Raw genomic sequence first — 15,672 nt, forward strand, 5'->3', positions numbered from 1 at the left:
ATAACATTATCACAGTAGACCCATTAGAGGGATACTACAGTGCATTGAAAACGGACAGGCGGTTTTGTGAGTAAAAGGAGAAGCGGTTTCGGGCAGTTTAGTTGCTAAAGGGTGAAGGACGCTATGGACATGACGGACAAAGAAAGAGGACAAAATATACAGTTCCTCAGGTAGACAAAGGAACATCCTTTCACTGCTATTATGTAAAAATGTGTAGAACAGGTGAATATGTATGTGACACCTGTTATACACATTTTTTACATAATAGCAGTGAAGGGATGTTCCTTTGTCTACCTGAGGAACTGTATATTTTGTCCTCTTTCTTTGGCCGTCACGTTCATGGTGGGAGTTACCACCTCCTGTCTCAACATCCACTACTGTAGAAGAGTGGGACTTGACCTACAGAATGTATGACCCATGGCTCCACAACCAATCTGGTCTTCCTCATTAGTGTAATTACCTGTAAAATACTAATTTTATTAAAAGTCTTTACCTACTTCAAAGTATCACCCACTCATCACATTCCTAAAATGTTTAAATTACATTGCGCTAGATGATGATATCACTTGAGCACTACCTAAGATGAATAAATGCAAACTGGCAATATTTCTCCTGTCTTACCCGGTTACAGCGAGCCTGACGACACCTTTACTCTTCCTGAGAATAGTGATGACTTTGTTCTGGGTCATTCCAACTAGACTCTGACCGTTCACCTGGAAAAGAATAAATCAATTGTCAGTCATTTAGAATGTCATCTCAATTGTGGCATCAGTGTCCTGTCTTATTAAGGGTTACAATTATCTCAAACTTATATTAAAGGTCCTGATCAATAGCAAGTTAATGCATGATTCTATAATAAAAGAAGATGCAATCAATTTCATAACTCTCTATATGATGGGGCCCAACACAATCATCTGACATCACCATCTTTATCATCTAAATCTTCTTCTTCATTAACTTAATCAGTAGGGACATTACCTTCATTCATTTTCATTACCAGAACAACCGCCACCACCATCATATTCAACATCATGGCCATGTTGCATAAAAATTATCCCTGATGGTAACTTTGCCATCAGTTCTAACTCCCATGGCAACAAACATTGTAACTCAACAGCCATCAAATCAAGGTTTCCATGGAAGTTACCATTAATGGCAAAGTTACCATCAATGCTAAGTTTTATGCAACGGTGCCTATATCCATCATCTTCACACAATATCCTCATTATCAACTTACCAAACAAGCATAGCAACATTGAATTACAAATGTTTTACTTTCAAGAGATGCAAATAAAAAGGACACAAAAATATTTCAGTGAACAAATCCTTACTATGAACATGACGGACAAAGAAAGAGGACAAAATATACAGTTCCTCATTCTACCCTCAACAATTGCTGTGGTAGACAAAGGAACATCCCTTCACTGCTATTATGTAAAAATAAGTAGAACAGGTAAATATGCATGTGACACCTGTTCTACTCATTTTTACATAATAGCAGTAAAGGGATGTTCATTTGTCCACCACAGCAATTGTTGAGGGTAGAATGAGGAACGGTATATTTTGTCCACTTTCTTTGTCCGTCATGTTCATAGTGCCTACCTGTAGAAGTCTGTCTCCGACCTTGAGCCTCCCATCCCTGCTGGCCACACCGTCTTGAGTGACTGTCTTGATGAAGATACTGGTCTTACCCCCCTTCTCTGCTCCTACCACGCTGAAGCCTAGACCCCCTCCTTCAGGCTTCTCTAACTCTATCCATACGATACCACCCTATAGGAGACAGAGACAGGGAGAGAGAGAGAGAGAGAGAAATGTTACCTGAAAATATACTCATTGAAATCATGAAAGGTACTGTTCAACTTTCTTTGGATTTCCAGCAGCTGCATTTTGCACAAATATCTGCTAAAATGTTGGAAATTAAATAAATCTAACTGAACGTTATATAACGGACTATTTGTATTCTTTTCTACTAACTTTCTGATACTTCTATTTTGCAAAAACACATGAAAAGAATAGTTTTAAAAACATTGATCTTCAAATTACTGATCTATGAGACAAGATATAAAAGCCAAAGCCAGAGATAAATTAAATTTAGGCTGGTATGTTATACCTAAATCAACTGTATCAATTTGATAGATTAGTTCGGGAATTGGTTCATGCCATGTGTTATTTATTCTTTTCACATCTTGCAATCTAAATGTGAAGATTTCAAAGGACTGATTTTGAAACATATAATTCTGTATTTTTGACAATCAATTTTTAACAATCTTCAACTGATTTTAAAACATATTATTTTGAATGCAAATATGTATTTAAGGCACTGCATGAAAACCAATACCAGACAATGATAAATGAACATACCTCTCCTATGCTGAGGTTCCCTCCTTCACTACCCTGAGCCGATGGAGGCCTGCCAGTTGGAGTCCCAATCCTAGCTGATGTTGAAAACTCGCTCCCAGTGGGGGAGTCCCTCGCATCATTCATCTGCTTCCTGAAGTTACCCAGCGGGGACTTGATACCGGGTGAGGCAGAGGATGGGTTGTAAGCCGACGCCTTGCCTACCGGTAGAGGGGGAAGACGGGCAAGTTCAGGCTCTAGCTCTGGCTCAGTTGAGTCGTGACGCAAGCGCTGTGGAGAACCGTTGAATCTCTCGGGCGTTGATAGGTTCCGCGGGGTGGAGGACGGTGAGAAGGCCTCATCGGAACCAAAGCTGTCCAGGTCGTCATCTCGCTGGTCGCTTCCACCGTTGGGTAAAGAAGGAGATGGGGCTTCGGTCAGCGAGGTGAAAGCCTTGACCGTTGATGGTCCTGTGCTGGGAGAGAGGGGGCTCAGGGGCGGGGAAGAGACAGATATAGGGGAGGTAGGGATGTCCAATGGACTCGTAATAGATCGCTGTAAAAAAACAAAAAGAAAATAAAGAGTACCATCATTGCCTTCATAAAAGTAGCCTTACATTAGGTCCACAAAGAATCAAATAACTCATAGGCAATCTTAACCAAGGGACTTAATTGAGTTTTCTAGTTAGGATAATGTCAAAATACTGAATTATCACATAATCCCAGCAAACTATAATTAAGTTTAAACTACTAATAACTAATTTCTCTCGAAGAAATTTGATTACAAATACTACAATGTGAAAGATGTGTACAAGCACAGAAATGGGCAGATATCTGGTATGCCAGGAATATATATTGGAGTACTTTGTCAGACCTGCCAACCTCTGGAGTTCAAAAACTGTATTCTTTAATCCCACAAGTTGTATTTTACTGACAAAAGTTGTATTCTTAAAAATAAACATGGATTCTTACGCTGATCAATGCCTCTTACAGTTCCTACATACAGGAAGATTTTTTTTTAGGGATCCTTGGTTGAATATGCATGATTTCTTCACGACTGGTGTTTTCGATACCAATGAACATCAAAAAAATTGCCGATGTGAGATACTTGTAGGATACTTTACAGGACAGAATGGGCACACACACACAAAATACAAAAAAAAAAAAAAAATCATATTTTATTGAGGAAAGTTGGCCACTCAGTATTCAAATTTGCATTTCTTTTCTTTTTTAAAATCTTTATTTATTAATTTGAAATCCAACTACCACATAAGTCTGTGAATATTGATGTGCATCCCCTCTTTCTTTTCTCTTCTCTTTTCCTGTCTTTTCCCCCTTTTACCAATATTTTGTTCTTCCATATTTGTATTATTATTATCCTTTGAGGGTAGTCATACTATCAAGCTTTGCTTATTTTGTCAACCCTCCTGTTTGATGTTCTCGATTAGTTACACCCAGCCTTACTTTATTCTATATATATTCTTTTGTCATGTGTAAATCTGCAATATTTGTTTGTTATATATTTGTAAAAATGCAAAAGAAAAAGAAAATCAAACAGAAATAAATAAATCAAATCAAATCAAATCAAATCAAAATCGTACTGTCGTATTTGCTTCTAAAAATCGTACGAAATATGACTAAATCGTACTGGTTGTCAGGCTGCTTTGTCCTATACATGCACATCTGTGTTGATACCTTTGTTAACATTATTTGAAACAACAGTATTATCGGAAATAATATCGCTAGTGATATTCGTTTGTCTCGCAATGTATGGTCAACAAGGGATCTAAAAGATCACAACGTTTCGTGTGCCGCTGCAACACTTCGTCAGATGATACGTTTATTTGAATCACGAAGGCACTTTCACTCATTTTTCTCATAAACAGACTCAACATGACAGAATATACTTTTCTGCATCTTTTACAACCGTTGTACCCTGTTAACTTACAGTAGGACTCATTGTATCTTTATCCATTGATGGTTGTGGTGTGTATCCTCCATGACTCCTGTGTAGATCCTTCATGATGTCACCAACCTCATCAAGTCGACTTGGCTCCTCTCGATCACTCACAGATAAATCCTATACAACATGAAAGAAAGATGCTTGTGTCATCTTTGTAAACAGTGTTTGATATGATTTGGATTTATTTCTGTTTGTTCTATCTTATGTGTGTTCTTTTCTGCCAACCTCTCACATATGCAACTCTTTGAACTGTTAGACCTCTTTGATTTTTATATTGCCTCTTTTCTTATCCTAAAAACATGCTTTTCATCAAGATGAACTCTTCATTTTTATTGCTTAGTGATACATAAATCCACCATCACAATTCCCGACACAGTTCTTAATCTTGGGAAGAAATATAAGTTGTCTTGTCTAATTACATTATGATGCGACATTCACATTAGGGCACAATTTGCTACCAGTCTTAGGCAGATCAAAGTCGGAATACCCCCCTCCCTTAATCTTTGAAAAAATTCATTATCTACAAGCTTGCATGATGCTACACTTTGTGGGGTTCATAGACTTTCAGGGTTCATAACCTTATCCATCCCACTTCTGACAGATTATAATAATAATAATATTCCGCTTTTATAAAGCGCTTAATACATCTACAATGCGCTTTACAGATATACTATTACCCCGGTCATTGAATTCAATGTTTTCCCGCACACACTGTGTGCACAATCCCCACTCCCTGGGTAGCATTCCAGCCAGGCGTTACTTGAGGCTTATAAACTGTTTGGCCAACAATGACAGTCGCATCTTACCGGGTACCCGTTTAACACCTGGGTGGAGAGCAGCAAGTGCAGGTTAACATCTTGCTAAATGATATAAGTGCTGTGTCCGGATTTGAACCCTCGACCTTCACATCTCCAGTCAAGTGCCTTAAACCACTCGGCCATGACACTAATAATCTCATCTTCCTTCCACTCACCTCCCAATCAGACTCTTCTGCTGACACATCACCCAGGTCAAGGTCAAAACCTGCAGGGGGGACTTTCCCCTTCACCTCTGATTCCTCGCCCTTGGGCGTGGCCGGGAGGGTCCTGGGCATGCCCCCATCTTTAGCTGGCTCGCTGGAGTCTGTCATCCACTCCTCATCGTTGTCCTCTTGGGCCGATTCAACGACTCTCTCCTCGTCTCCTGTCTCTGTCGGCTCAAAGGCGGAGGTCTTGAAGACAGGATGCTGTCGTCTGGGTTGAACTGGAATCTTGCTTCTGAAGATGTGGTGATACCATATGGAAATTTAAGGAATAAATTATGTTATTTTAATTCTTGCCAGGTACCCACTTACTTCACCTGGGTCGAGTGTGGCAATTGAAGATTGCCTTGCCAAAATACATTAGTGCTGTGTCATGTTATGTTAGGTTATGTTTATATAAGTTATCTTTATGTCACATAACTGCATCGTTGTATGAAATGTGTTTCATAAATTGCTTGGAATTTCAGAGCATGTTAACCTTTTATTAGGTTTCTAATCAATGTGGTTAAAACTGATTATATTTAGGATAATTTGTCAGAGCATCAAATTATTTTTTTTGTTAATAGGCAACAGAAGAACCATTTTTATAACGTAAATATCTCATTATTAGTAGGTACATGTATATATCTTGCTGATCTAAACTAAATTTTCCATCACTGTAATTAGTGGTGTTGTGTGTTAGTATATTAAGCGTTTGTTGAAAGGAACTATGAAATGATAATCATTATAATTGTATGTACAAATCATGAGGACAAAATCAACAGCAAAGAATACACTTGTATGTCTGGCAGTCATGTGTGTCTTTTTTGAAAGACTTGTATCAAATTGAAAAAAGAGATAAAAAGAGCTGTTGGCTACGTGATATAGAGCAAACACTATTTCTTACCTAGTTGCCTTGAGCTCAACAAGAGAGGGCACCCTTGCAAGAAGGCTCTTGGCTTTTTCCATGCCGATTCCACTGACAGACTGATTATTGATGAAGTGAATCTGATCACCGACTTGTACGCTTCCATCTAGTGCCATTGGAAGGCCACTCACAACCTCTTTGACAAACAACCCTGATCCCTGGTCTGTGACCTCTAACCCCAACAGTAACCCTAATTGACCTTTCTCATTCTTCTTGATGAGAACTGTTGGGAGGTCATCCACACTTGGTGCATCAGGTAGTCTAGATGACTCCTCCTCCAAACTAGACCACTGGGACTTCTCAAGCTTGGATCTTGTGTGGAATGCATCTCTCAGGTTCATTTTGGGTGTTTGGGTTGAATCGACGGACGCTACATCCGACCAATCATCCTCACTCCCGCTTACAGATGGACTCTTTGGGTCATCCTTGTATTGACCTTCATTCAAAGCTGGGGCTAGTGCCGGACTAGCCTGGACGTCCATCGCTGCTTTAGGGACGACCATATCTACTTTCAGCGCAGGCGATGCGGCATTGTCAGCCTTGACAGGTTTTGTCGGGGACGGTGTTGGCTGGATTGACTTTGAAGATGGGTGTACGATCTTGAGTGTAACCTCTCTAGAGGTCATACGGAGGAAGGAGACTGCGTCAAAGTGACTCATCCCTTTCATACTCCTACCATTCACCTACAAAATAGAAGAGATTCAATTCATATACAATTAAAAGATTATCAAAACACATTGTAGTTATGATTATTAACTATTTATTTCATCTATTAGATCTACTTAAACAAATATTCCATTGCTGTTTAACATAATCAAACTTTAATGTACTGTTTCTGAATATTTTCTGCCGAGAGCTATTCTCGCTGATCCGACATTACCTCCTGTGACATTTTCTCTGGGTTGTAGGTTGTCAAAGACATACACACACTGTACATGTAGTGCTAGGGTTAGGGTTGCAACTGTGTTTTAGGTTTAGGTGTTTTAGGCATTGTGTTTGGTCCAGGGTTGGAGTCAGGAATGCAGCAAGTGTAGTAAATTGGCCGCAAGGAGAAATTGTCTCTGCAGTGTGGGCCCTTCTGGCTCTCAATGTTATCTTTTCTCACTTGCTGAATACATACACATACCTGTCATATACACCTCAATGAAGCACTTTTCATCAGTGAATGTTTTCATAAAACATAAAAAATTGATTAAAAACTATTGATAACTCTGTAGGATAAGTATTCAAACAAAACCACACATCTAACCTTCTCACTACCATACCCAGGGGTGATAGTGAGGACCAAAAAATATTTAAAAATATGAAAAATTCCTCCTCAACCACGCCCCCCTTGAGTAAAAAAAGAGAGGATTCGCAGGAGGAAAAATGGCATCTAACAACATTCCCCCTTTTGAGTAAAATAATAGAGAAGAATAGAGAAAAATCGGGAAAATAGGGTTTTAAAAAAAATCAGGTAATTATCAGGCCTGCATACCTCTAATATTTTGTCGCCTTTCTTGAGTCTATCATCAGATATGGCAGGTTCCTGCACAATGTCTTTGATGTAACATCCTCCAGTGTTAGCACCACCAGCCAAAGTGAACCCCAGGCCTCCACGTTGAGGCTTCACTAAATACACCTCAAAGATATCATTCTGAAAACACAACGGAACAAAATAATAGTTAGTATACTAGAGACACCTGTAGAATGGCACCAACTGTCCCAGGTTGAGTTCCTAATAAACATAGTACAATAACTGCATCATGTAATATAACCAAAAAGAAAATTGTTTATTAAGACTTTGATAACAGAACAGGAGGCCTCAAGGAATGAACGAGAGGATTTGGTATTAAAATGTACATTTGAGTGTAATACATTTTAGATAGTTCATTTTAATGTTCATGCTTCACATTAAATAAGACAAACATCATATTAGTTCAAAACATGTTAGAGGAATTCAGTGGCGGATCCAGGGGGGGGGGGCACAGGGGGCACGTGCCCCCCCCCCCCCCCCCCCGGCCAAAAAAAAAATATGTTAAAATCAGCCCTAAATTCGCCCAAAATATACCGAAAAAAAGGGGTGTGCCCCCCCGACCAATGGCTGACCTAAAAAGGTGACCTTAACCCCCCCCCTCCAACGAAGCAAAATGTCAAATTAAAAAATTTCATGACCCCCCCCAAAAAAAAGTGTACTCTTACCCCCCCCCGCTTATTCAGCGGATGGCTGAGTCGTTGCGATTTTTTCGGGACTAAAAAAAATATATATATATGTTCTCTTTCCCACACGGTGCCCCCCCGTGTGCCCCCCCGGTAAGAAATTCCTGGATCCGCGCCTGGAATTGATAAAGAAATGAGCGGAGGGAGAGGAGAGAATGAAGAGAGGAAGAGAAAAACAAAAGGAGATAAGGAGGGAGGGACAGAGAGAGAGAGAGAGAGAGAGAGAGAGAGAAAGAGAGAAAGAGAGAGAGAGAGAAGATTGTGATGATTGTGATTTATTTATGTACATGTATATGCACCTTCAAATGTCCGACGACAAATTTTATGTATGTTTTACATGACAATAAATTAATCTTGAATCTTGAATCTTTAGAAAGAGATAGAGATAGAGAGAGAGAGAGAAAGAGAGGTAAAGGGTGTGTTTAATCTGTATATGATAACCATATATAACTGGTATACATCCTGTTTGATAATTATTAATTTCATCATTATATGTATTCCATCTTGAATCAATTACCTCTTCATAATCAAAGGATGGTTCTGACATGATCTGTTGCATCTTCCTGGGAGAACTTTCCGTACTGGAGGATGGAGAGAGAAGGGGTTTCCCCTTCACCCCCAAGTCTTGAGACTTCCTCTTGCTACTGACAGGGATCTTTGACTTGATGTCCACCGCTCCCAGCTTGGGGAGGGAGGGCGACACCTCTGAAAAGGCACTTCTATCCGCCGCTGCCAGTTTGGACACGGGAGATGGTTTCTCCAAGGGGGGCGCACCTTGATCTGTGACATCCTCCCCATCGTCTTCATAGTCAGAGTGTGGAGGGGAAGAGGGTGGTGATGGAGGTGGTGGTGGGAGGTCATCGACGTTAGGGGAGAGAGGGGGGTAGGAGACCTTAGGGTCTGGGGAGAAGGGTGGGGAGCTGAGGGGCATGGAGTTGTTGCCAGCAGCAGGGGTGTCCAAAGGAGGAAGGGCAGCTTTTCGTTTGACTTGCAGCTCCTCAGACTTCTACAAAGATAACAGGAGAATGTCAGAATAAAACTGTAATTTTCTGTACATAGTATTCAACTGTTTTATTACCAGCACATAAGTAAATATTGAAAAACAAGTCAAAGGTAATGGTGATAATCTCATGACTTTTCTTTCCAATCAATCCTGTGGTCATGATTTTGTCTATGATTGAATACTTATTTATATCACCTTCAATATACATGTAGTTCTTATTAATGAACGGTTTATTACCATTTCAAGAAACAAAGTATGAAGCATATGTACAAGGTATTAACACAATTTTAAGGTAATAGGAGACCATTAAGTAGCAAAAACTGCTTATTGCAATGGACATTTTCACTTATTTAGTTTTGTAATAAAACTTTCAAGAGTATTTGTCAATACATTTTAAGCCAAATTAATATGATTTATTTACTTTCATGACCTAACGAATTGAGAAGCTTTAAAGGGATCGTTTTACAATGTTAAATCTGAAATGCCCAACCCTTCGTGTTATCAGTGTCTGTGATTTGATGTTATAATGAAGCCTTTAAAAACTGGCGCTTCAAAATGATCAAGAAGTGCGTCAAAAAAGTAAAAACCTTGAGTGACCGGTTTTACCATACTCATTTTCCCCAATAGAATGTAGTGTAATGAAAACCGTTTGGCAAACGCAAAATTTGATTTCGATTTTCAACCATAAATATCTTGATAATCAGACAGGCGATCGGCTTGTAAAAGTCATGGGGTTCCTGACTGACCTTAAGGTTTATAATGATAATTGCAGCATGAGCTAAATCATGGATATTTTTAAAGGATCTAAGACAAAGTTACCGGATCCCTTTAATGATTACCTTTTGAAGAAGCCTGAGAAGCTCTTCCTCACTAGGTCGGCACAGGAGGAGTTTCACATTTTCCTGGGCACCTCTCAATTTAGCCACCGTTTCCTGGATCGATTACAAAAATAAGAGTAATAACAAATCAAATCAAATATTCTAGGGAACAAGTTTGCATTCATTCTGTACTATTAGTCATACAGTTATGACTAATACAGAAATTGTAGGGTTTGAGCAGGGAAAGATTCTGCTATTTGTTTGATCTATGTCATATGCTGAAAGATTATGTGTCTGAAAGTTTGATGAAATCAATGAATGATTGAATGAAATTATTTCCATTTTAAATTATTCCTCTTGCAGTAATATGATACTTAGGATTTCAGAGTAATTTGTTCTGTGGAACAAATACAATTCTTATAATAAAAATGAATATTGATTTTTCTCTCACTACATACAGTGTAATAGTAATTTCTCTTGAAATCTTAGCAATGCTTTTCTCTACATTTATATTCTAAGTCAATTTATAGACATTTCAACAACTTTGATCACAGAGGAAATAAATGTTATTACCACCTAAAAAGCATATAACACTTCTAGGTTGAGAGCACATGTGATAGACATCTATTGCTACTAATACGTACTGTATCATAAAAGACAAGGCAATTAAATCAAGCACTACTGTCTAGGTTTCTTCAGGCATAATTTTTATTCAACTATTTTCCAAAATTGAGTCTATTCAACTGAAGTATTAGAAGAATAAAATACTACTGAACGAATATACTGTGATGATTCATAGTCCTGGATATAGTTCTGTAAAAAACTGTATATAATACAGCACCTATAGGAAAAGAGAATGTAAGTCATATCTACATTTCTCAACACAGTTTACAGATAGATAGTGAAACATTTAAATGTGAAATACTGTATGAGTCTCCATACCTTTTGTTTCCAAAAGCGAACCAACAAATCAACAGACTTCATCATCTAAGTCTTGGAAATATTTCTTTATGCGTACTTCATTTATAAAGGCACATGTGCTAACATTCACTATTTTCAATCATTTTTGAGAATCCATATTTCACAAGTCACTTTTATAAAAATGAGTGGTAAAGATATAAATATCCATTCTGCTGAAGCGCTATGAAAAGTGCATTAATCCAAGATAATCCAAAAGTGGCAATCCGTTTGAAGCAAATCAACAATTTCCAAAAAGTACACTTAAAATCCAAACAGCATATTGTTCAAGAATGTAAGAACACATTTTTGTCACTTATTAGTTTTCATGAAGTGAACACAAAAACAAACAAAAATTGCAGTACAGAAAAACAGAATTCTGCTGTACACCCTGAAGTATAGTCACATGTGGCAATGTGTTAAATATTATTTGGTTGCTGAGTCCCCCGCGCACAGAGTCAGTATGGGATGTCCCAAACATGATACTCTATTAACAAAGTATGTGTCACCCTGCCAAGTTAAATGAATTTAAAAACATTCCCCTTAATTCCTGTCATGCGGGTATGAACTCAAAGCGACACATGAGACAATGCACATTTCCTTGTTATGATCGCTGCTAGCTAATGTGACATAAGCTCCCATGATTTGATTTGGAATATCCTAAAATAGAACTCACATGTACCGGTAGTTGCATAATTTCTTGCATTGTTTTCAAGATTAAAGGCAGCCTGCATTTGCTCTGATCATTCAAGTATCCTAGAACCACTTTGTTATCACCTGTAACATGCTTTTTGCTTTATTCTTGGCAATTATTCTCACCCTCTCACCATCATGCAATCTAGAATTTTATGGATTTTGGAATAATCTTAATAAGTAAATTTCAATACTCTCTTATTCCTGTATCCAGCTTCATAAATCAAGATGACAATCATGAGGATTCAAATTGTTTCCCTTTCCCGAATATAAATTCCTACTTCCGACATAATTTATTCACTAGCGCTTTCAGGATGAACTACAGGTGCACAAAGTACTACTTTTGTTTACAAGCCTTTCTATCTATATATTTCAAACCTCTTTCCTTCCATCACAATAAAAGAGTCTCCTTTTCTCCCCTTAATCAATTTTGCAGACATACTTAATCTGATCCTCAAACTTCATTTTTGGAACTACTTTCAAGTTTCAAAGAAGTTAGAAATTGAATTTACAGCATGTGTATTCAATGAACTCCAGACTCCATACAGGAATGTTGTGTATATACTATATAATATGAACTCATTAGTAGTCATCACATTCGATATCTATTAAAAGAGCTGCCCAAAATATCCTCTAATCTTAATCCCTCAAATAATCCTTCACATCCAAGCTTATTCCTCTTCTCACAAAATCGTTCCTCTAAAACTGTCAATTTTCACATCAAGACAGCATTATTCAATCCCCATTTGACTATCTACAGACCAGACCAGACAGAGAGCTGTATGTAAGTCACAAGAAGACATGTTCTTCACCGAGACTAAGCTCTCCCTCATTAGAAAGAATAAGTTAGGAAAATTACTCATTTTTGAAAGAGAAATTATGAAACTAAATGTGGACTTGGGATTCTTGCTAGATTAATATTCTGAATAAATATGTTCTTGATTTACAGCTGAATTGACTTTTTCCAAGTAAATTGAGATCAAGAATGTTTCATTTGATGGGGAACTTTCTTGAGTGTTCTTTTACTCATGATTTTTAAAAATTTTAATCTGAAATGTTCTTAAAATGTCTAAATCCTAATTAGACATTACTAATCATAAGGGCAGACAGTGATTTCTTCCAAAATGATTCAATTTTAATAAATGCAAAATGATTTGAGCTTAAATTAATTAGGAGGGGGAAATATATTTGAATGTCAAATCATGAAGAATGAATTTATATTGCAAGGTTAATGTTCTGAATAAATAGTACATTCTCAATTGTGAACAATTTTGTCAATCCATGTGTGATTTCTTCACAAGTAATCAACTCATGTCTAGAATGCATGCTTTGAAATTGGCCATCACAAGTTCAGAGTTTTTCATCATTTTCAGGGGGAAATGAAAATAACTATCCTAGAGTTTGTAAATCCAAAGTTATTATGTTGAGGTATTTCACTAGTACAGTAGTTGTACATAAAACCATAATCATTTTTGGAATGCGATCAAATGAAGATCACAAGTTTTGAATTTTTATCTATTTTATGATGAAAAAGGAAACAATAAGATGAGAACTTACAATTGTTGCAAGATTCACTCTAAGAATGTTCCAGACTTTCTCAATTTGTAATTACATGTACATGTAGTTGCATATGGCCTCCATTAATAAGCAGACTATCGCTGCTTGCTGTGACAAAAGTGATTCCTTTTTAATTGATATCAGAAGCCCGAGATCCCCAATAATACATGATTACTTTAAATAGAAGAAAAACAATCTAAATTTGCTTAACCAAATTAGCGCTTCCATAATGGATGCACTTAATGTAATCTATTAATTACATGGTATATTTAATCATTCAAAATAATGATGGAACTGTTTCCCCTTTTAATACTCAATCTGACGGCCTCTAGCATTTCCATTACATCAGATCACATGAGAATTTAATAATGAAATTATTGTCTGTCTGACACCCTTTGATGTTTTAATTCATATTCTACTTCAAATAGAACGTGAGAAAAGTTAATTTGTCATTGAATTTATTTACAAAGTTGTCTTGTGATCTGTTGTAATTAAAAACATGTCTATGCTACATGTATTTTAAACACACCATGGGGTTTAGACAAGCATGTATTACTTATGACAAATAATGTGTGCTAATTAATATTTTTTCTGAAAATAATTAAATTTACATGTTAGTACAGTGTACTTCTTCCGGACTGTTTTACTTGACTAATATTCCATTTTTTCATTTCCCATCAAAGTAATTAATCTCTACTAGATGTACATGTACATGTGTACATGTTTCTTTTTTTGTTTGTTGCATGTACCTGTATAAATAAACAAATATTGTGACAATTGGAACTTTTATTGAAAACCTTGAGTGTTTAGAAAGTGCAATAATTCTATTTACGTGAACAATGAGCAAGGACAAATGTTCTCTTTCCGCATACAAAAATAGCTTGTGGTTACTTTTCTGTGAGTAAATTGGAAAAGTAATTGGAATTAGACAAAAAGGGGTGGAAAAGAGGATTCTATCAATTATTCACTCGATGATAACAAGCTCGTAAAGAGCTGGCTATCACAACTGTGTTCCCATTGCCGTACTTCCTATACCATCGCGCAAGCAATGCACAAGGAACCTATGCACAGCCCCTTCCTACATGTACTCACATTCTAAATACATTGTCTGTCTACCTCCCTCTCTCTTTCTCTCCCTCTCTCTTCTATACAAGTACACATACATGTAGGTGCTCTTTTCTCATAAATTTGTCCAGAAGGAGGAAATACTTATGTAAATGTGTGAAATATGGGAAACACAGTGCTAGTACAGGGGCTCAATATTTCTGTAGCCCTAGCTGCTAAATAACCAGAGCCCATCCTGAGTGCGTTCATACCTAATAACTTTCTGACTACAAACATGGACAAATAAACATGCAAGGACTGTTTCCACCCTTCCCATATGATTTAGTCAACAATACTACTGTTTATTGTGTCTGTTTATTTTTAGGAAAATAACATTCCACATATATACACTGTAGCTCATATGAAACAAGATTCCATAGGACGTCCACAAAAATGGTCACTGTGATATAATTCTATCTATCAAAAATAAAAGGAAATTCTGATTAGATAGCAAATCTATTAAATTGGATTTTACAGCCCTGAAATATGTTTGCAGACAAACCATGTAAGGCAATGTGGAAGGGCCTGCAGCATGAAATCAATACCTTGTTATGAGGGGGATCATACAGGAAATCTCTGATCACAGGAGGCTTTTCTCCTAATGAGCATTCAACCCTATATACATAATCAGCAGTTACAACTGCAAAAAAGCAATAAGTGACATATTTGTTGTTCTTGTTTCTTTTTCCCCTGTATGTGTTTTTAGGGGTAGGCTTTCATACATTAAGGAATCCCTTCCTTTCTGCCTATCCCAAATGCTCCTATAAATTGCCATTGTAATTTGTTATCACTTTCTTGTTTTTTTATTATTCCATTCTGTATTTGTATGTTTTAAATGTTTTCATGAAGAGTGTTGAATAAACTTTGAAATTTGAAGAATACTGCCAAATATTGAAATAAATAGCAAACAGGCTATAATCAATAATGAAGTGCACGCTTTTAGTGATTTTCTTCTTTTCTGTGCGTGTGTGTGTGTGGGTTTCTTACAAAGCAGAAGAGAGTTGTATAAAGATACAACTAAATTCTACACATTTGTGATTATGTAAATTTGATTTGCGGTATCTTTGAATGTAACCATGTATACTTAATAAGTCCTCTGATGAGGCAAAGAAAG

General features: G+C 37.1%; 1 protein-coding gene across 4 annotated transcripts in view; it reads right to left on the reverse strand.

Annotated features, from left to right (window-relative positions):
* LOC582167 (tyrosine-protein phosphatase non-receptor type 13) overlaps positions 1–15,672 on the reverse strand; it is a 66,261-nt gene that overhangs the window by 12,280 nt on the left and 38,309 nt on the right. For all 4 annotated transcript variants that reach the window (XM_030979245.1, XM_030979246.1, XM_030979247.1 and 1 more), the window contains exons 28-36: positions 10,269–10,361; positions 8,944–9,432; positions 7,705–7,863; positions 6,207–6,910; positions 5,273–5,555; positions 4,285–4,416; positions 2,362–2,892; positions 1,603–1,770; positions 622–713 (exon numbers count right to left, since the gene is read on the reverse strand). In XM_030979245.1, coding sequence (XP_030835105.1) covers positions 622–713; positions 1,603–1,770; positions 2,362–2,892; positions 4,285–4,416; positions 5,273–5,555; positions 6,207–6,910; positions 7,705–7,863; positions 8,944–9,432; positions 10,269–10,361 — 2,651 coding nt within the window. The remainder of the gene's footprint in view (positions 1–621; positions 714–1,602; positions 1,771–2,361; positions 2,893–4,284; positions 4,417–5,272; positions 5,556–6,206; positions 6,911–7,704; positions 7,864–8,943; positions 9,433–10,268; positions 10,362–15,672) is intronic.

This window comes from Strongylocentrotus purpuratus, unplaced genomic scaffold, assembly GCF_000002235.5.
Source record: "Strongylocentrotus purpuratus isolate Spur 01 unplaced genomic scaffold, Spur_5.0 spur5_scaffold_10, whole genome shotgun sequence".
NCBI classification, from domain to species: Eukaryota; Metazoa; Echinodermata; class Echinoidea; order Camarodonta; family Strongylocentrotidae; genus Strongylocentrotus; species Strongylocentrotus purpuratus.